Genomic DNA, 21,737 nt, shown 5'->3' on the forward strand with positions numbered 1-21,737 from the left:
CAACCAATCAAATTTAATTTACAGAACTCATATACACAAATCCCGAGTTTCCTTATAGAGCAAGTCACGCCATCCTCTGCCCATAAGCCTCCAAACAGGATAAATCACATTTGAAAAAATGATACCAAAAAACGATTCATATTTTTGGCTGCAACAGTCCATCGATCAATTATGTCAAAGAAAATGTATCTAGATTTCTGTGAAAACTGATCGACTGTTTATATTAATCAAGCTTCTCAACCCTGGTCTGTTGAGTTTCTTGGTCCTACGTGAAAGCCGAGTTTCAGTAAGTTACACAAAGCCACACTTTTAATGATGTCACACTGTGCAACAGACACTTTCTTGTGTATCATATTTCAAACTACGGACGGTTGAGGAATTCGGAGCGAACTCAGTATAAATTGTCTTAGTGAGGTGCTGGGACACCATGTACTGATATGTCTCTGCACCCTGTTGGCCTTTTGATGATGGAGGTGGAGAGCGCTGTCTCACACTTTGGTCCCAAATCTCCCATAGGTGCTCAACTGGGTGGAGACAAGAAGGTCACACAGTGGAAGATGATTCACAGGCTTTTCATATGGAGCCGTTCAGTGACCCCTGATGCCCGAAGGCACCGTGCCTGGGTTTCTAACCTGGTTTTCTGATTTACCCCTCGAGTTTGTCCGCCGCTGTGTTGTTTGATCGACTGAGAAAATAATTGTGATCTATTCGTTCCTAAACTTGCTGCATTACAGAAGCAGCCACATTTGGTGAACACAAGTACTCACACACAGACGTGAGTGTTGACGTCCTGTCAGGACAAAGGTGCGGCTGCTCCAGCCGTGCAGCTGTGATCCCCACGTGAGCGGACAGATTTTCCACAGGGGGCTTTAATTTACTGCTCCAGGGCTCTGGCTGCCTCCAGTTTGATTTATCTGCAGCCCGGCTCAAATGAGCGCTCTGACACAAGATGGATGAGCAGGACACCGGCTGCCTCTGCTCTGCTCACTGGTCCATAGGCTGACTCTCTTTACTGTCACACCATGATAAATGATGTTTGGTTTTTATCCTAGAGGCTTTTTTTTTTTACAACAGATACTGATTAGAATGCATTTAATGCAGACCTGTGGGCTACTGCTCAAAAAGTTTGAGGAGAACTAAAAGTCCCTTCTGTCTGTTTACCGGTCAAGATTCTTCTGCACACAAAAAAGGAGCAGAACTCACTCCTTTTCAACCGATGCCTTTCTCTACAATGAGTAGCAGCGGGAGGATTTATTGTGTAATATCTGAACAAATGCTGGTGGGAAGAAGTGACCACAACTCTGCCTAACACACTATCAAGTGCGAACTCGTACATATTTCATGGGAACATCCTTGGAAGGTCAAACGCAGGATTCAATCCTCAGTCAGTGACCGGAGCGGCGTGCTCAGATCTGAGCTATGGGGGATCTGAACTCAAGTCTGCAGCCTCGGCATGGCTTCATCGACCCAGCCGGCGCTGCCTGGCACCCACAGCCTATCAAAGCTCATTATCCATTCCGGCCGCAGCCCCCCCACCACAGGCCGGACTAATGGGATACCAGAGCCGCCAGATGCTGCTGGGGCGGCGGAGGGAGGTTTCCTAAAGGGGTAACTCACAGTGCATGACCCACATCGGTGCTCCCGCTTCCCCCAGAGAGGCCATCACTGCTGGAGAACTCAGCAGGGGGTTCAAGTCATGTGGTGTGTCTGCCTTCCAAATGCTGAGGCGCGCGCGCACACACACACACACACACACACACACACATCACCTAGATTTGGCATAATAATCAGATTATTGGGTGAGCAGCACCAACAGCGCTGCACAGATTAATGTCTGAGCTCTGGCCAGCAGAGATGAATAGGTGCAGCAGTCTCTCTCACACACACACACACACTATCTGTGTGTGATGGTATGCAACATTATCAACAAAGGAAGTCGCAGCACAGAGGCAGCCTGTGTGCATGGGAGCAGATGTATTGTAGGATAGTTCTGTGGGCAGCAGCAGCAGCCACGTCACTCCTCTCCCTCATAGCAACAGCACCGTTGACCTACATGCTCTCCACGCAGCCCGCTGCGCCCGAGGTGCGAGCAAACTACGCGAATCCAAAAGCACATATCGACTTCCTCCTGCATGTTCAAAAGAAAACGAGCAAACCAAAACGGTTCAAACTTGCGTATCACAGGCGCACTTATCACATGCGCACGGTCCCCGCTTCTCTCTCCCTGCAAGAGAACACACGGCTTAAAGAGGGACGGAGAAACCACACGGCGAAAATCTCACATTAGATCTGTGCAAAAAAAATACAAACTGCGTACAAAGAAAGCCCACGTCTGCCTCGGGGTCATTGTTTTATTAGCATCACACACGATACAGTTCGGAAACACTTTCAGTTCGAGCCATTTTTTTTTTTTCCGTTTAAAAGCAAAGCATTACACCGACTCGCGTTGTCTTTACATCAGCGGTGCGGGTTACCTGCAGAGTCCGTGTTCAGAGCGCGGCGAGGCGGGCGCTCTTCTCCTCGGCGGACGCGGGGGCACCAGCACTAGCAAGGCAGTAGCTTGCGCAGTCATCTCCATAGCGGGCAGTGTCACAACCCAACCAACAGCACAAACTACTACCTCAGCCAGTGTCTGGCCACACAGCGAGGAGGGCGGCGGGCAGGGCCGAGGAAGAAGCGGCAGAAAAAAATGAGGCTGCGCATGAGACCGCCACACTCCGGGGCAGGGAGCCGGAGACCGTGCGTCCTTCTCCCGCTTCACTCGTCTTCTGTGCAGACTTAAAATGAGGGGAAACCCCGCCCAAGCAGACCCCCCCCCCCCCTCTCTCTCTATCTCTCTCTCCCTCCGTCCGTCACCCTCCCTTTCTTTTCAGTGCAAACCAGCCCTCTCCCCTCATATGACCCGCTGCAGGAGCGCACACCACGGCCCGAGGGCCTCCGGGGGACGTGAGGAGGGGTCCGGTGGGTCCTCACACACACCAGGGAGTACAGGGGACATATTAAAGGAACAAACACATCGAGATTTCGAGATTTAAGTCGTAATATCAACAGCATAAAATCTTTAAACTACGAGAGTAGCTCGCAATCTAATGACAAAAGAAGCCATAATATTATTACAAGAATAAAGACATGTTACAAGGTTAAATTCACAATATAACCGAGAATAAAGTCATTATTAAATCTAAAAAAAGGGCATCATATTACACGCTTTAAGTTGAAATATTAGCAGAATACATTTGCGATATATAAAATTATACATTTGTGATATTAAAAGAAAGGATTCATAATTTAATAAAAAAGTAATTATAGTATTATAGTTGTTATTTAATGACAATTTTCAAAAACAATATTACGATAATTAAGTCATAATTTTAAATTACAATATTTCAAAAATAGAGTTGTAACTTAATATGAAGTCATAATACTTTTATAAACAAGGAAGTAAGAAACCAGCAGCAGAGAGAACCCATGCTTGATGGAGTTCCACCCTTCTGGGAACAAACCCCTGAACTCATCTCATTGTTTCATGAGAAACCCCCTCACATCACAGTCAACCACTACCAAACACTTCCTCCTCATCAAAAGAGGCAACTTCCTCCAGGGCGGTTTCTTTTATTTAGAATAAAAACTTGTATCATCTTCACCTTGATATTACTATGAGAGACGCTGCACATTCCTCTTTCCAATGTAGGCGTATGTCAATCTTCTAATCCCCTTCTAACATGACAAGAAGCCAAAAACTACAATTAATTATCTTATCATTACAACTTAATTCTTGTTATATTACTTTGTGGATTTTTTTTACCATTTACGTGGCCCTTACCCCCCCTACAGTATAGTATTTACACCATAACATATAAAGACCCAGGGACTAAAGTGTAATGTTTAAATATTAAACAGAAATCAGTTTATGGTCACGTGTGACCAGCAAAAGCAGGAGATCATCAAACTTCAGAAGCTGCATCCAACAAACGCGTTTTACTTTAAATAAAATCATCATTTGCTTATTCAAATCATAGACTTTGTATTAAGATGGATGACATGACAGCTACCCAAGAATGTTTGGTTTTAATTTTAATTAGTTATTTGATGCTTTGAAAAAGGGGTTTAACATTATGATTAACAGCTGAAATGGACCCACCATTGCTTGAGAGCATGTATCGACAGGACCTCGATATAAACTCGTCCTTTTTTCATCAGGATAGTGTGGAATAAAAAATTTTTAATGCATTTTTGTGGTACTTGAGGAACTTAACACAAACACTAATTGAGCACACTCACAGCACACAGCTGATTGTAGAATTGTCCCATTTATTTTACACAGACGAGTACATCCCCTCAGATGGCTGGCTAAAGGTGACATGGAATGTTACAGTTAGATTTGTTGTCTTGCATAAAATCCTCACTGTTGAAAATGTTGCAAAAGTCTAAATATTCATTTTTACGATCATTATAGCCCCAGTTTGTCTTTTTTTGTTTTCATCAACATCACCACCACACACCCAGAGCCAACACTGCAATTTATTTTTAAATCTCTGTAGTTAACACAATATCGCAGCCAGTCTGTATGAGAGTGCGGGGGGGGGGGGGGGGGGGGCAAGGCATAATCAGCTCACATGAGAAGCATACAATGATGCATATGAAGGGCGGGGAACGGACCTCAGATCTCTCATCACTATGTGTAGCTTCATGTCACCGTAGATGGGTCTCGCATTGAGTTCATGTCCGTGCACTTGTGAAGCACGTGGGTCGAGAAGACACATTCAAAGACTTCTTCATAATAAAAAAGGACCAAAGAGCTCAGAGCCAGCCTGGTCAGGACTCCCCGTTCTGGACCCTGGAGACCGGGGGCTGCATAAAGTCTTGAAACGGCCCAAGGGCCTCTTTCAGGGCTGAGCTCACCTCAGATGAGGAACATGTGATGCACTCCACCAGGGTGGGGTACAGGGCAATTACCTGAGCCCACGTGTTGCCATCCACTGCAGGGGGTAACCAAAAGAATCGCAGAACAAGAGGAGCAACAAAGAGAAGGGAAGGGCGGGGATGGGAGAGAGAGGAAGAAAGAGAATATGAACGGTGACAGAAGGCAATCAAAGAAATCATTTCCTTAATGAAATTCCCACAGGCGAATGGAAATGAATCTTCAGAAATTTAATTTCCCCACGTCTCCTTCCAATCTACTGTGGATAAATAAATCACTTCTTGTAATTGAACTCGCTGGAAATATAAACAGTTCTTCACAGATTGGAAATAAAAACAGTCCCAACTGTACTATGACACATTTAACTCAATGATATGATGCGCTGGTATTATTGTGGTTTTAATACTTTTTTTCCCTTTGCGTCTCCTTCATCTAATTTCTATTTAATCCTTGACACAGTTTGCTACTCACCATTTTCTGGCTGTGTCTTTTTAAGTGAGTCCATCAAAGTGCTGATCGCTTTCAAGACGAAGATGATCTCTGTCACTTGTTGCCTAAAATGCAAAATAAAAAACAAAGATATCATTTATAAAACTGTAGATGTTACAAGGGCATCAGTAAATAAAACAAAGAGAGTGAACATCAAAATCTCTTATTGTTTATTTTCAAAACACTCTTATGAGTGAAATGACAGAATTCATTTGGAAGACCAAGGGAATCATCAGTTTTTAAAAGCTGACGCCAAGAGGAAACGCCAAGAGGAAACTGACAACAGAGGATTTAGATTTGACAAGCAGGAAAAAAGAACAGGCAGAGAAAAGCATGTTGATGAAACGATTCAATGAACTAAATAAGATAATGACTTAATATATAATATAATTTAACATCTCGAAGATGACATTTATATTAAAGTGGTCTGGTGTAATTAAAATTGAAAATTAATCAGCCCATATTAAGATCAGCACAGTTATTACAAGATTTCTGATTTATGTGAACAAAAATATTATTGTATAATCAGAGTTATTTCTATTTCAACAAGCTAAATAATTTAAGACTTTTCAAGACATAGTGAACCAAATGTGAAGTATGACACATAAGTAAGTAATATCTGAGCTTCACAATTAGATATACTTCCCCCTCATTGAAGATAGGGTGAAGTAGCAGAGTAGAGAATAAGCATTGATATGTTAAATTATCTCTCAAACTACAGGCAATACATTCGGTATCAACAGTCTTTCACACAGCCAGGCTGATTGTACTGACATCAATTCAATGCTTTATTACAATGCTAATATCTGTGTCATTAATAAAGAACTACCACACAGAGAGTAATTACAAACTATACATAGATTAATTTGAAAGGATGATGGAAAAGGGTTAAATGAACATTAACATAAGTAAGACCTACCTTAATAAATTGAAAATCTAGTACATAATACTTTAAAGTATTAAGGCTTTCAGATAATCTGATTTTTGACTTTTAAAGACCCCACATGAATACTCAGCTTTACACTCTAACGCCGGGTTCACACCGGACGCGGAAGCGACGCTGAAGCGAGGCGTAAGCGCTAATCCCCAGAGCGCCGGCGCTTGGCGGTTCACACCGGGCGCGATAGCGACGCTGAAGCGCCGCTGTTATCAGCCTGCAGTATAAACGGCATTTCATATTTTTTTTCAAGCATATACTTACTTGTTGCTCCAAAATTAACTGCAACAGCGTCCCAACATGTGTCATTTTTAGTGTTGTCTTTATACAGCATGTTCCGAGGATCATACAACTCACTGCACTTCTCCACTTCAATTATTAATTTAATGTCATCCATGTTGAAGAACTTCGCTGTTTGCTCCGTAAAAAATCGGGGGTCGGGGGGTAAATTACGTATTCTCCACTCAAGCATATGTGGAGAATACGTAGCCCCCCCCCCTATCTCTCTTTTTATCTGTATCACTGCTTTTTTGGCTGTAGTGGATGGGCAGAGGGGGACATTTAATAATGTGTTCGGTAAAAGTGGTAAAATTAAAAGTCCAGGACAACAGAGGGTGAATACAAAGTATGGGATGCACATCTGATCTTTTATATCATATAAAATATGTCGTCAATATCGTTTAAAATCGTTTTTCAGTGTGTTTCCTGTTGCGATACGCTCGCGTCAAGCAGAAAAAATAGACACGACGCCGAAACGATTGCTTCACGGCGCTAGGCCGCCGCGGCACAACGCTACGCTTCAGCCTCCGGTGTGTTCAGCGCTGCGGTTTAACATGGGAGTGGATGGGAGCCAGAGGATTGGCGCTGCGCTTACGCCTCGCTTTGGCGTCGCTTCCGCGTCCGGTGTGAACCCGGCGTTAGAATGCAACCATGATTTGATCTCTCTCTCTCTCAACATTTATATATATATTTATATATACCTAAATTATGTGATTTTATGAACAACCCCCATCATCTCTTTTTCTGTCCTAATGCTGCCATTTCCCTCTGGTCATCACTAAACTCTGTCTTAGGAAAAAAATCCGCTGCAGTTAAGACTCAAACCAACAATGAATCACAGAGGAGTGCAGTGGTTTTGGGTTGTTGACAAAAAAGAAGACGGCCAGTGATGGATGTATGGAGATTCATAATCTTTGTTTAGCATTGCAAAATATTAGTGTTAAATCATGGCGCTTACAGTAACGAGGGTCACAGTTATATGGAAAGGTGTACCTGGGCAGGGGGCATCGTCCACTCAGCCTCTCATTCTCCACGTAACGCCGCAGGACGTCCTGGGACCTCTTGAGGAGCACGGAGAGCGCCATACGAGAGATATAGCCCTCCTGCGGGGTGGACACCTTGTTGCTGAAGGAAAACTGCAGCAGCGTTTCAAAGCACACTTTGGAAAACTCCTCCCTCATCCGCACATCTATTTCTGCCTCTGAGGAAAGAGGGAACATTTACATTTTTAGACATTTAGGAGATTCCACTCTCTGGAGAGATTTATACTGACAGGACAGACTTTACTCTGTTTTTTAAAAGTGCTATATAAATAAAGTTTATTATATTCCTCATCACATTTTTGGAGTCAGAGGGAGGTCTTTTGCGACACAGCCAAAGAATTTAACAATTGCTGCCTCCCTGGTGTCCCAGTAACGGCAGGAATACAAGTTATCAACAAAGCGGCAATAATTTGAGCTGCCAAAGTCACATCTTACCTGTGAACGAGGGAGACTGAGAGTGAATGGAACCTTTATTTAACATAGTCATGATCTGGCCAACAAAGTCTTTGGGGATGAAATTGGCAAAAGGTAAAATCTCTGTGCTGATCAGCTGGACTACCTGAAATGAAGAAAATATAAACAATTGTCAATCAGATAAATTCACAAAACAATAGCCGTTTTCAGACATGAACGCCAGAGGATGGGGTCTGGACTTTCTCCAGAGTTTGCCCTTCCCACATGACCAGCATAGCAGGAGACTCTCCGCTACTCACCTCTACATCCACAGCTTCATTCTTCTGAAATTCCTGGATAGAAAGGTTGTCTGGGGATGTGCTATAGAAGCAAAAAAAAAAAAGAGCTTCGTACATACGCAATTATATATTTATATATAGGCAGACTTGGTGTTAAGGCTTTCTAATCCATACCTTTTGGTAAAAAGAAAGTCTTCAAAGGCATTGGCCAGTTCAGGCCACATGGTGTTGAACTTCCCAGATGAGGCATGCTGGCGTGCCACCGGCAGTCCAATAGACAAAACCTTAAGCAGGGACGAAACAGCAAGCTTCCAGGTGCTCTCTGACGGACAGGAGTACTTCAAACCCAAGGGCATCTTTAAAGTCTTGAGGATAAAGGGGATAAACAGAAAGAAAGAGACAACAATTATAAATCACGAGCCTGTAACAAAGAGCGAGACCTCAAGTGAAAATCTATACAAATAATAGAGGTTATTGTGAAAGCCATTGACCTCCTCTTTCAAATTGGTATTTGGAGAGACTTGAATTCATAGAGTTAACATCAAGTAGTATTTGCATCAGGCAGAGGTCCAGTTCAGGTTTCATTCCTCCAAACCAGAATATGTAAGAGACTATATTTTAAACAGTTTACTTTTCAGAGAGCAGCTGGGTTCCCAAAGGCTGAGCTTTTACAAGTGTCACTTTGTTCTTCGGAGAAAAAAAAAAAAAGGATGGGGGGGGAAATGATGTCTTTCCATTAGGAAACTTTCTGAAAAACATGCATTTTCAAGACCATTGAAGGCCCTTAGGTCAGTAAGTGTTTCTGGCTGTTAAAACGGTTGTTGAAAAGCATTGGAGTCACCGGAGGTCATGTGGTAACAACTGTTGTTCGAGGAGTCACATGAGGCCAGGACACACTCTAACTTTCACCACTCACAGGAACAGAAGCACTCAGTTATCAGAACCCTGCAACACAGAGTTGATAATATGCCAACAAGGAGCAAAAAAACCTGAAGGAAGCACTTCAAACTTGTCTGTACCCCAAACGGACAAAACACTAACCCATGCTTCTAAATCAAGTTTGAAGAGCCTGTTTTCACTGAATAACTTCTCTAGGGCCTTCCGAACAATTCTGCTAACAAGCCATTTAAACAATTTACCACCCGAACGGTCACACCCGAATCTATAATCATTGTCAATCCATTACTTTCCATTTTACAATAATCCAGAGTTGTAATTGACTGATAATCATTACGCTGTTTTATTATTATGTGTAATCATGCTTATATATTGCCTTTACCCAAACATTAAAAGTTCTAACAGCTCTTACAACCATCATTAGAGAAGCCAGGAGTACTAATGAACCAAGTGTAATCACTGGTCTTGACGACGAGCCCAGAAAGTGAAATACCAGAGGCTACATCTACCCTTCAACTGTTCGTACGGCTGCACATGATCGACACAACTGCAATTACCGCACTGTGGTGGCCTTTGACCATCAAAATCAAATCAGTACATCGTTGAGTACAAGTGAATATTTGTACCAAATGTGAGGATATTCCAGGTTATTCTGGAGATATCGCGTTCACGGGAATAGTACAGACAGATGTAGGGACTGGTTTTGATAACTGTCCCATAGATGTTGGTCTGTAATTAATAACTGAAAAAGCCTCTTTCTTTTTCAAACCGGTTCCATCGTGAGAGATCCAAACACAGGTAGACAGCCCCAAGCACATTTGATTACATCTGGCTACATAATGTTTTCTAAATGGCTCTCCTGGGACCATTTGTGATCCACGTACATCATTTATGTTCGGTAAGAGTTACAAAGAGGGGAGAGAGCAGAGCCAACAGGGCCTGAGTGAATCATACATTGAGAAAAACAAGATTTAACTCATTTGGAAAGAAAAAAAATAAACTCATTGCAGTGTTTCCCCCAGTAAATCTGTCAGTCAAGGTGGTAAGCAGGTGGCGGTGCTGTTGGCGCGGCGCGTAGCGGCGCGGCGAAAATTTTTGGGGGTATTTTGCTCAAAGATGCCAGTACGCATGAATGAAATAAACAACTGTTTATTTCAATATAAATAAACAACAGTAGGTACAAATGTTGTGGAAAACATGCAGACACTACAAAATAGGGTTTAAGCCGGTTTTTAAGAAAAATCAAGCTGCCTCTGAAGATGACAGTTTGTGATGTCGGATTCCGTTCAAATTAACCGCCTATTCATTGTGGACGGCAAGAAAAAAAAAGTTTTCGCGCATGCGCACCTGATTCTGTATGATTTAACATGTACGCAAATAAGCATCATTCTTTGTGCCTTTTTTACGTAAATGGTATGCCACATAAGCCTTTACGTTACATATCATTCATGGACCAATTAAAATCGAGATATTACTAGACATTTACGCAGCTTAAGGCCAATGTATGCTACTCCGAGTCCGTTGCGGACTGACCGACGGACGGACCGGACGAACCCTTTTTGATTTACAGTTCTACTAGCCTTTTTGTTGTGAAAACAATTCACCACCAGAACAGTAGATGGCGCAACTGAAGTCGAGCTTAGAGAAGCCTACCTCATGAGGTATATAGAAGAAGTCCACGCTGGTTTATTTACGTCCTCCCGGCTCCTCACACACAGTGAACAATGGCAGCTAACAGAAAAAGGATGTTGATGACGCGACAGTTTTTGCTGAATAAAGTGACACCCAGCGGGTCATAATGCTTATGTTATCGTGTCTTAACGCAGCGGTTCCCCGGTCTTGTTTCCAAACTGCGTTGCTAATTCAACAGCTGCAACAGCTTGAAGCTACACGGAGGCAGCTAGCTTCCCCCCAGCTTCCACACACAGTCAGCAGGGACACCCGATACTAACTACTACCGTTAGTTAGTATCGATCTAAAGTGTTTGCTTCTAACCTGACGGTGTTTGAGAAAGAGTGTCATGAGCCGTGGGATTAAAGTCAGCGGGTTTTTGCGCTGTTCCCACCGCAGTTAGCATGGTGGTTAGCCCGCTAGCCACGTTATGAAAGTTCGTTATAATAGTATGTGACCGTACACACGTGCCGTAAGTGCTCTAACCAGCCACCGTCAGCTGGACAACGCTGCTGGCTTAACACACTTGTCACACGAATTATAGAGTCGTAGTTGTGATTTTGGTTTATTGTGATGTAGGGAATGGAACAGGAAGTTTCCATTCCGAAATGCTGGCGTTAGCGGACCAATCACCAATATTTTTTTCAGTACATTGGTAGTCAAGGCGGGGCCCTAGTCTTGTTAAGGCGGCCGCCTTAACAAGATAGTGCTGGGGGAAACCCTGCATTGTTGAAATTGTATTTGGCTACACGCATCTCTGACCACCTCTGAATGTGGTCTGAGTGATTGCACCTCAAATATGTCCAAAACGCCTCCTGGGTGCTTTCACACCAGAACTCAGAGTTGCCCACGTGTTACCATGTTACCACTCAGAACCTTAGAAACAGTGAAAAGCCCATTCTAGTAAAACACACCTTGATGATGTTCTGCAGAACTTTCTCACTGATGACAGCTTTGTGGCACGCTGTTTTGTGGTATAGGTCCACTACTACCTCCAGGGAGCGCTCAGCAAAGGGCACATAGTTTAAGGCAACCCATTCCGCCTGGAAAGGAAAGAAGATTTAAAAAAGAAAACATGGATCGACATTAGTCAAGGAAATCTAATAAAAACACGATCCATACCTTTTGGCAGAGCCACACTGAAAGCAGTTTTTAAAGACACACTTTGTACAAGTACCACACGTTCATTTTAAGGTTACATTCATATTTAGTCCCTGTTAAAGTTTTAATATGCACATGAGTACAGCTGAAAAAAAATATAGACAAACAAATGAGTGAAAACAACAAAGTGTGTCTTTAAGAAATTATACAAAAAAAACACACGGGTATAAACGAACATCCCACAAACACTTGATCAACTGAAAATGGAACTGCACGGGGGCTGTGCACAGAGAGGCATCACCCCCAGTTAGGCAGGCAGAGAGGGGGAGCATGGAGTGAGTGAGAGATGCAGATGAGACATGAGAGCCTACCATGCCATGTGATATCTTATACCGCAGAGGGTAGGTAGGTCGTCACCATTCAGCACAGTTTAGTACAACTATAGAGGGGGCTGAAGGAGATGATGGAACTCACCGGTGCAAACAGCTGGATCTAAAATGGTTATCCAATGAGTCGTCCCGAGAAACAGAACGAGAGAAGATTATAATTAAACATGTGCTTGTTTGTTTTTTGGGATTAAATTTGCATTTGGTGGCATGTTGGCTCAATTAGACTCAATTATCTGGATGGATTCAGGGCAGAAACACTCACTCCCAGCACCAAGGACATTTGAGATGATCTGAGATCAGCAGATAAGATGCAAAAAGGCAGCAAATACCACACAATCCCATGTGTTGGGCTGGTCTGGGGATTTAGTTTGACCCTAAACCAACAGTTCAATGAGTCTGAGGCCCACGTATAAGACTCACAGACTGGATTTGAGATTTGTTGTGTGCAGCGCTAACATTTCCTTGCATAATTGTACCAGGCTGTCGGTTAGATCAAGAGAATTCAAAACATCCCCCTGAAGGCAGAGCACACAGCAGCAAGGCGTGAGAAAGACACTGGTATCAGAACGATGTTGCAAACGTCGGCCCCTCTCCACTTGTTTGTGGAGTGAATGTTAAACGGTTTTTGAGCCGTAAAGTAGTGAAACAGTTCTTTGCCATGTGGCCAGCATGATGAAGCATGAAGAGGGGGAATATGAGGACAACATAGCCCAGGACTGCTGATGGGGGGGGGGGGGTACAGAAAAGCCTGTCAATCTCATATGGCGCCATGATGGGACTTTACAAGGCCCAGACAGTAGGGGGGGAGAAAGAGGAGGGGTTTGCTTCATGAACATAAAAGAAAATGGATGATTTTGTTGACAATGACCCGAGGAGGATGATGAATAACAGTGAGCGTCCACCAACATTTTAATGAAACAAACATTAAAAAGCAAATAAATAGCAAATGAAAACTGAGCTGTTGGAAAGGCCAAGTCTACACCCCCTACCTGGTTGTATTTGGCACTGGCCACGTGTTTGGTTTCCATCCTGCCGTACTGAGGCGGCTTGCAGGAGAACTCCACGAAGAGTAGCAGCTGTTCAAAGATGGCTGGGTACATGACCTGCAGGTTCTCGGGGCCCACACAGATGGCCTGCAGCAGGGAGGAAAGAGAGGAACAAACACTGCTGACATCCACCGCACGACTATGTGTTGCATAATTTAGCAGACCGACACGCCGCTTCAAGGGCTGATCGCACACAAATATAACTTACACGTACAACTTCATTTCTAAAAGACAGTATTTATGACTGGAGTGGCAGTTTCCATTTAGGTGACGTTAGATAAGGAACAAAAATCTGTACTTAAGTATTTAAGCCAAAAGAAGGTTTGCTGGTTCCACACTCTAAGATTTAAGAATTTGCTGTTTTTCTCGGTTTGAAATTATTTTTTAGAACCAAAATTTGCTGCTACACTAAGGTTTCTGTTAAGACTAATGTATTTCCCGGATTAAGACTATGTACTGAACTAAATTCTAAATGCCAGGACTTTACAACAAAAAGCTGTGCATCTTCTAGTGTGCAGTTATAGTAATAAAAATCCAGTCAACAGAAACACTAGAGTGCTTTTACAGGTACAGGACGTCCTACGTGTTGCACAGCTCATGTTAGCACAGTGGTTGCTCTAACTTGATAACATGGCACCGAAATGAAAAGCAGAGGGTCTGTAATGCACATGTACCACTCCGGCATCCTTTGTGGCCTGGTTATTTGACTCCTTGGCCACAAGACAGCTCAACTGACTCATCTTAATGCTTTTTCAGATACTGCATAAGGTCAAACGTTTACTATAAGAAATTCGGGTAAAATCTTTTTGTTTTCACTTTCCATTTCCTTTGCCCACCTTCTGTAAGATATCCAGAGCCGTGAGCACAGCTTCCTGCAAGCTGGTGAGCACAGCCTCAGTGTAGGAGGGGAGGATGAACGGTGAGGCATCACTGCTGATAGGCACAGACACAGCCCCGTGAAGGATGACCCCCAGCTTCTTCAGATCCTCCATGCTGAAGTTGGCCTTGATGTGCTGGTAGAGCGCTGGAAAAATCTGGATCAGCGCCGTGAGGAACGGCTGGCTGGGGATAAAGGAGAGCTTCTCTGTCGGGCCACTGGGCGGCCTCGTGCTGTCCGTTCCCGTTCGATACCACGTGTTCCACGCTGACCACCACAACGCAGAGTCCTCTAAGGCTGACTCCTCCCCCGGGGGAGGGGCCTGCAGCTCGGCACCGTTGTAACGCGTCAGCCGCTCGACGAGCGAATCTGAACGCACCAGGGGTCTGCCAGGGCCGGACGCCGAGAGAGGGTCTATGAGCACTGGGGGGACGCCCATAGCAGCGAGGGCATCGCATACTTTGTCTGAGTCTCTCCCAGGTGTAACGATCTGCAGGATCTCTTGAAAGCTCTTGAGGGCGGCCAGGGAGACCTCGTTGTTTTTACTCAGAGCAGCCGACTGAATGTGGTTCAGCAGCACCTCCCACGCCTCAAAGAAATCACCTGTAGATACACAAGACGGAAGAATATGCGACTATCAGTTAGCTAGTGTGTGTAACAGCTGTAGATAAAATGTGACAAACTTAACTAACCACATTGTCGGACCATGCCCAGTAGCACAGGTGTATCCAAGTGGTGCATAGATTGCACAGATTTTAAGTATAGCAGGTTGTAAATATGTTGGATATTAATCACCTCTTGTAATTTAGCACCGGCTAAGATGACGTTCGGGGCAATGAGTGTAATTAATAAGGAGCTCATGTTCTACCAGTTCCATCTCCCTGGAATATTAATCCTGTCGGCAGGGGGCTTAATGCGACTTAATAGCTAGTAATATACTAGTACAACCAGTCAGGCCGTTTGTAGAACTTTTCTACACTTTGCACAGATTTATAAATATTATTCAATAAATAATTGTCATTGTTTACCATTCTTTGACAGCTGTAATGAAGTGCAGCCATATGTCCCAGTCTACTTTCTGAGCAGCAGCATTAGACTCTGTGTCAGCGTAGATAATGAGTGCTCACCTAATTGCTGGAGGAGATACCGCCGCGTGTTGAAAATGCGCGCCACCCCGGCGAGTGTCAGCACCCACGTTTCCGCCCACTGTTTCTCTGCCGTGTCCCGCGAGTGGTGAATGAGGATGTTGCCGCCTCCGGACTCGATCTTCTCCTTGTCCGCCGTGGTGGAGGACGTCCTCACGCAGTCGAGCAGTGGGAAAAGCACCTGGTGGAGACATCAGAAAAGTTAAACCAGTAGCCATTTCTTCCCCAAAGTTGAAACTGATTCATGATGTAAATGATATATCTTCAAACAGAAACACAGAATAAGTAGAGCAAATTTTTAGAACAATTAAAAAAAATTATAAAATTCACAAATATAGTTTTAAAGTAGTCATTCACACGAAAATTTGAGAAATAATATATATCCTAGATTTTGTAAATTTTAACAAAGTGACAATGTAGATGATGGCCTCCTCTTGTATATTTCAAATTGTATATCAAATTAAAATAAGAACAAATTCCTGCATGCTACCTTCCAGACTACAATATGCCATGTTGGCTGCTGCAGCAGGGTCCCGTGGGCAGCGATGGTGGAGAACAATGTCTGCCCGGCGCTTTTCCGCACAGCGGGCCGTGGGTCAACGCAGAGCTCGCCCAGCTTGGCGTAAAGGCACAGCCACAGGCAGTCGAAGGGAGGGGCGGGGTGAAACGGCCTGTTCAGGGTCTCTCCTTTCTCCTGCGCCTGCTTCTGCAACGCTTCTTCCTCCTTCTCCAACTCCTGCGTGATGACCTCGCCCCTTTGGAAGAAGTAGTCTGAAATGTTCCACTGTGGGCGAAAAAAGGTAAGAGGGGGGAGAGAGTAGAGAGGGAGGTTGGTAAAATGCTTCAGGTTGTGTCTTTTTCTATTATTGTAATGTTATTGTGTCATCTCACAGGAGCCGACACACACCCACAGAAATTATCCAGCAAAGGACAGATCAATGAACAGCTTTGCATGTCCTGAATACTGAATAAAGTATCAATGAAATGTCAGCGCTGCAGTTAAATGCTGTTCAATTAGATGCAATAATGTAAAATAAGGACTTGTATGATGTTATAACTGTTAAAACCTGTTCAAAAATATGTTTCAGCCACCTTACCACAACCTGACTCCATAGTGAACACTGGTATTGTTCAATTACAAAATGTCTCCTGTTCGCAACTCCTACTATGCGACCAGGAGCTGAAAATGTACAACTTCCCTTTGGGTTGAAGCGCACATTAAAAAAAACAAGGGCACAAGCCATTATCTCACCAGTAGGCCGATGGAGGTGAGGCTGATGTTGAGCTCCTGGTTCTGCAGGCCGAAGCTGCCGGCTACATCCACCACTATCTGGAGGCACGTGCAAGGCATGGTGGGCAAAAAGTCTGTCACCACCAACTGCAGGCACTGAAAGGCTGTTCGGATCAATGACTCGCTGAAGGAGAAGAAGAAAACATGACATTTTGGCCAAGTTTAGTTTTCTTAATTTACTTTTATTGCAACTGTGATAACAACATGAATAAAATACTAGCAATTTGCCGGAAAAACTAACCGTTTCTTTTATATAATGACAAAGGGCTGTTTTTGTTCGGGCTCTTACCCTTGATCATTGCGGATTGCTCCTATGACCCCCAACACGAGGGGCCAGCCGGGCCCCAGGCTGTCACCCTGGCTCTGAAGGATCTGCAGGACACTCTCCAGCTGTTTCTGGCGGATGTCTGCATGGAGCACGTTGGACAACTCCTTCAAGGGGTTCAGCAACAGAAGCTGCAGCCGCTTGGGAATAAAGAGAGGGAAACAGTGACTGATGTGTTAGCTGTCAAACAATTACCTGCACATTGTTTTATGGACTGTGGGGTTAAAGGGGCTTCTGCAATTTATAAATAAATGAAGATCTAGTTTTCTTTTTTTTAAATTGTCATGCTATGTAAAGGGTATATATCATGTTTATATCCTTTGTGAGGGTTGAGACAAATCTTATAAGGCAAGAGAGAGTAGCCTGGCTGGCAACCGAAATACAAAATATATATCAGATAAATACGAAAGTCAACCTGTAACAGTGAGAGATAAAGTAACTGAGCTTTTCAGTTTAAGAATTTGGCCCACAAGCTATTCTGCTATTTGTGTTCATGAACACGTCCACATACAGTCTTACCAACCTGATTCTGGGCCAATGGGGGGTCATGTTTGTAGGCCAGTCCGGCTTTGATGAGCGCCGTCAACGCCTCAGCCCCCCACTCTCTCATCCTGGAGTTCGGGTGCTGGCACACCTGCAGGACATGACATTCATGCACACAATTGCACACACATGCCAGGAACAACGGAGATGATACAGAGGCTGTTCACAACAGTGTTTCCCAGCAGTGGTCACAGTGGATGGGCGTGTGAAACCAGTGGGTGAAATAAACCATAGACTGTGCTTTAGAGGCTGGGATCCCCTGTGATAACAGGATATGCTGGGACAGCCCGTATAATCATGAGTGCAAGTATACACACAGAGAGACGAGGCTCCGCAGAATTATACTCTAGTGTGGTACAAACCTGTCTTTAGCTTGAATAATCCCAATAAGAATTATATATTTAAGCTCATCTGCAATCATAATGAATCATATTTAGTTTACATGGAAGTTTGTGAAACTCTTATTTTATGAGAGTCAAACTGAATTCTAAGAGGAACCAACATGGTTAATGAAAACCTATTAAATAATTTCTCATCCATAGATCTACATAATAATAAATGCCTGTACATAGAGAAACTATTTGAATTCGAAAAAGCCCGCGAGGAAAAAGAAGCAGCATTTTATCTCGGCATGCAGTTCACTGTGCAGGTGCAGCTTTAGCTTCTGTGACAAATCAGAGGTTTATATTGCATTCTGCGCACGAGAACGTGAACATCAAACACTGACAGCAAAGCAAATTCACTGTGGACGCATTCTGAAACAGCAACCTCTCAATTTCCAAAGCGTTAGCGCCAGACTGCGCAGGAAAGAGAAAAGATTGGAACAAATAGAGGGACGAGTAAGCTGATGATTATGGAGGAAGACATCTGAACTTACCTTCTGTAAAACAGGAGTGCAAAAGAGAGAGAGGGGAGACAGACAGAGAATATGTGAAGGAAACCTCGAAACACACACCTTTACACACACATACAATATATAAAAAGACAACCCCACTGAATGAAGACAGGAGGAAAACAAATATGGAGTGTAGTAAAAAACAGTAAGTGTTAGTAACTGCTGTATGGTCCGGTATTGTCCTTCCTACAGCAAGTTTCTCCAAAATGTAGAAAAAACAATTTTATACTCTGCAACCACAAACTGGTTAAGTCATCGATATTTTATGTTACACGCAGCTATAATTAAAATTTAACTCTACGGGCTCATGAGCTACAGATTGAATGGAAACAAGTTATCATTGGAGCCTTGGTACTGAGTAAAGTAAACAAACAGAAGAGGACAATTATGTTGACATTCATTTAACGTCTAGCATTCATTATTTGAAATTCATGAAATCATCAGCGTTGAAAAAAGCCGCAATTTCTGTTGCACCTCTTAGAATTAAATTCAAACAAATGTGTCTCTAGTGCTAATTTATTTATTTATTATTCCTAAATTTCCCTTGAGATCAATTAAGTATGTATTAGGGGTGTAACTGTACAAAAAAATCACGGCTCGGTACATAGAGTAGAAACAAGAACAGAAAATATATTATATTATTTACTTATATTTTATTTATTTTTATTCAACCCTTACTACAAAAGTAAAATAGTAAAACAAATATCCATTAAGTTGCAGCATGTAGAAAATTAACTCTACTTAGACTTCACCGTTATTGTATGATTATCACTATTAATTAGGGCCCGAGCACCGAATGGTGAGAGGCCCTATTGAATCTGTAAGGATTTTTATTATTAGGGCCCGAGCACCGAAATCGGTGGGAGGCCCTATTGAAATTGAAATGATTATTATTATTATTATTATTATTTTTCTTAGCTTAAATGAATTGGCTTTTTGAGGGCTTTAATGTGCTCAAAAAGTTGTAGGAGTTTGCAGTAAATTCGAAGGCGGCGTAAAATTACGTATTCTGGAGTATTTTGAAAAGGGCGTGGCAAAATGGCTCAAGAGCGCCACCTACGGAAAAGCCCCTCATTTAGCATTCACCGATCCTCAAAAAAAACAAAGATTATTGTGTATCATGACTAGATGCACAAAAAAGTCCATCAGTGCATTATGAATAACGCAACAGGAAGCCCGCCAGTTTGACTTTAGTGGCCATTTTGGTCATATTCCATATTTTTTCTTTGATGTACTTGTCGTACAGCTTTCATCAGATCAACTTCAAATTTAGACGATCGTCATCACAACAAATTGGAGATCTAAAGTTATTGAAGGATTACGTTTTAGCAAAACCGTCTGACCGTGGTGTGGCGTTAAAGTTTGATGAAACGCCATCAAAACACAAGCTTCCATATTTCAGACATATTTTGTCCAATTGAGTCCAAACTAGACACATTCGACAAGAGTCGCCACCAGAAGACATGGGTGCAGAAATTGTGACTTACAATCACAGCGCCCCCTGGTGGTAACGCGAAATGTCTTATTTTGGTACGTGTTATGTTTTTATGTACTACTCAGACAGCTTTCATCAGATCAACTTAAAATTAGATGAGACTCTACAAAACAAGATGAAGATCTAAAGTTATCAGAATTTAAACTTTTCATCATACCGTGTGACCGTGGTGAGGTCTCAAAGTTCGACTAAACGCCAATATAAGCGAGCTTCTGTAACTTAGACATATTTTGTCCAATCGACTCCAAACTACACATATAAGACAAGAGTCGCGACCGGAAGACATCTACCTAGAAATCATGACTTAAAAGGAAAGCGCCCCCTGGTGGCATCAGGAAATGTCTTGTTTTGGTCATCTTACTCTTTGATGTATTTCCCTCCAGCCACTTTACTAAACCATGTCAAACTGTGTCAAATTGGTCTCAAGATATTGATAATGTAGGCATAACATTATTGTGACTTTTCATCATGCAGATTGTTAATGGCGTGGCATCAAAGTTCATCAGCTCATCATGACCTATGAAACCCATTTTAACAGAGTTACCCTGAACGCAGCATGAGACCGCTTTCGGTTTGTTACGTCTCACACTTGGATGTATTTCTCCTCATTCACTTTGCTAAACCATGTCAAACTGTGTCACATGGGTCTCAATATATTGATAATGTAGGCATAACATTGCTGTGAGTTTTCATCATGCGGATTATTCATAGCTTTGCAGCAGACTTCTTCAACTCGCCATGACAAACGAAGCTGCATTTAACACAGCTGCAAGTGAACGCCTCATGAGTTACGTCGTCACAAGCTGCGGAGCTGTGTATCACGAAGAACCGGAGAACGGTTGGCGAGTCTGGATGAGAGGACGGCGGCGGAGTCACTGTGGACGTTGTTCGCTCAGCAGGTTAGAGTGTGGGACTCAAAGCTTTTTTCCCCCGTCCGTCGTGTCTTTTCCTGTGTGAACTCTGCCGCTCTCAACAGCAGCACTGGCTATGAGCTAGCTCCTGCTACCTCCAACGAAGCATCTCTCAACTGCTACGTAAGTTAAACGGACACTTCTGACTGACTGTGATGATAAGCAAAAGAGACACTGTGGATGTGTGATGTGTTGTACTGCATTTGTTTGATCTGTTTACTAATACTAGCTCTAATAAATACTGTATAAATTATATTTTGCTCCTGAATTGAACTGTGTTAAAGGGGTTCACATGGAAAATATATGTTCAATTATGTAAAGGGTGATTTTTGTTACTATTATACTAATGGAGATTTAGCACTTGCTACACATTGTAAGAGCAGCTGTTCAAAGGAGCACTACGTCTTTTAAGGCTCTTTATTCAGAGTCACGGTGTTGATGTCCTGTCACGTGTTACAGTGAAAAATAACCGTGTCTCCCACCTTCAGTATTTAAATCGTTAATCTCAGACAGACTTCACTGAATTCTTTTGTTAAATATGAGTAAGTCATAGCCTTGTAACTTTACTAGAACAGACAGTGTCATACAGAGTTGTGGGTTTATATGCACTACCTATTTCCTAATCTGAAATGATTATGCTCTGATTAACTTTGAACTAATATTTTATTTTTACCATTTAAAAGTCTGTTAATTACTTAACCTGGCCCATGTATGACTTTACATATCTGTGTATTGGTTTCATGTTCCTCTAGAAGGTCCAACTTGACACACAACTTGAATCCAACCAGAC

The 21,737-nt window shown here is 42.9% G+C and overlaps 1 protein-coding gene across 2 annotated transcripts in view; it reads right to left on the reverse strand.

Moving 5' to 3' along the window:
* Positions 1-4,291: 4,291 nt before the first annotated feature.
* The window catches only part of mon2 (MON2 homolog, regulator of endosome-to-Golgi trafficking), a 48,610-nt gene continuing 31,164 nt past the window's right edge, over positions 4,292-21,737 (reverse strand). Inside the window, exons 21-35 of one of the 2 annotated variants that reach the window (XM_062389354.1) lie at positions 17,627-17,737; positions 17,068-17,243; positions 16,740-16,902; positions 15,978-16,271; positions 15,470-15,668; positions 14,302-14,945; positions 13,409-13,552; positions 12,505-12,522; positions 11,844-11,972; positions 8,536-8,726; positions 8,383-8,443; positions 8,105-8,228; positions 7,620-7,827; positions 5,393-5,475; positions 4,292-4,979 (exon numbers count right to left, since the gene is read on the reverse strand). In XM_062389354.1, coding sequence (XP_062245338.1) covers positions 4,816-4,979; positions 5,393-5,475; positions 7,620-7,827; positions 8,105-8,228; positions 8,383-8,443; positions 8,536-8,726; positions 11,844-11,972; positions 12,505-12,522; positions 13,409-13,552; positions 14,302-14,945; positions 15,470-15,668; positions 15,978-16,271; positions 16,740-16,902; positions 17,068-17,243; positions 17,627-17,737 — 2,709 coding nt within the window. In that variant the 3' untranslated portion in view covers positions 4,292-4,815. The remainder of the gene's footprint in view (positions 4,980-5,392; positions 5,476-7,619; positions 7,828-8,104; positions 8,229-8,382; positions 8,444-8,535; positions 8,727-11,843; positions 11,973-12,504; positions 12,523-13,408; positions 13,553-14,301; positions 14,946-15,469; positions 15,669-15,977; positions 16,272-16,739; positions 16,903-17,067; positions 17,244-17,626; positions 17,738-21,737) is intronic. The other variant, XM_062389355.1, reaches the window with a different exon arrangement.

Source organism: Platichthys flesus, chromosome 6, assembly GCF_949316205.1.
Source record: "Platichthys flesus chromosome 6, fPlaFle2.1, whole genome shotgun sequence".
NCBI classification, from domain to species: Eukaryota; Metazoa; Chordata; class Actinopteri; order Pleuronectiformes; family Pleuronectidae; genus Platichthys; species Platichthys flesus.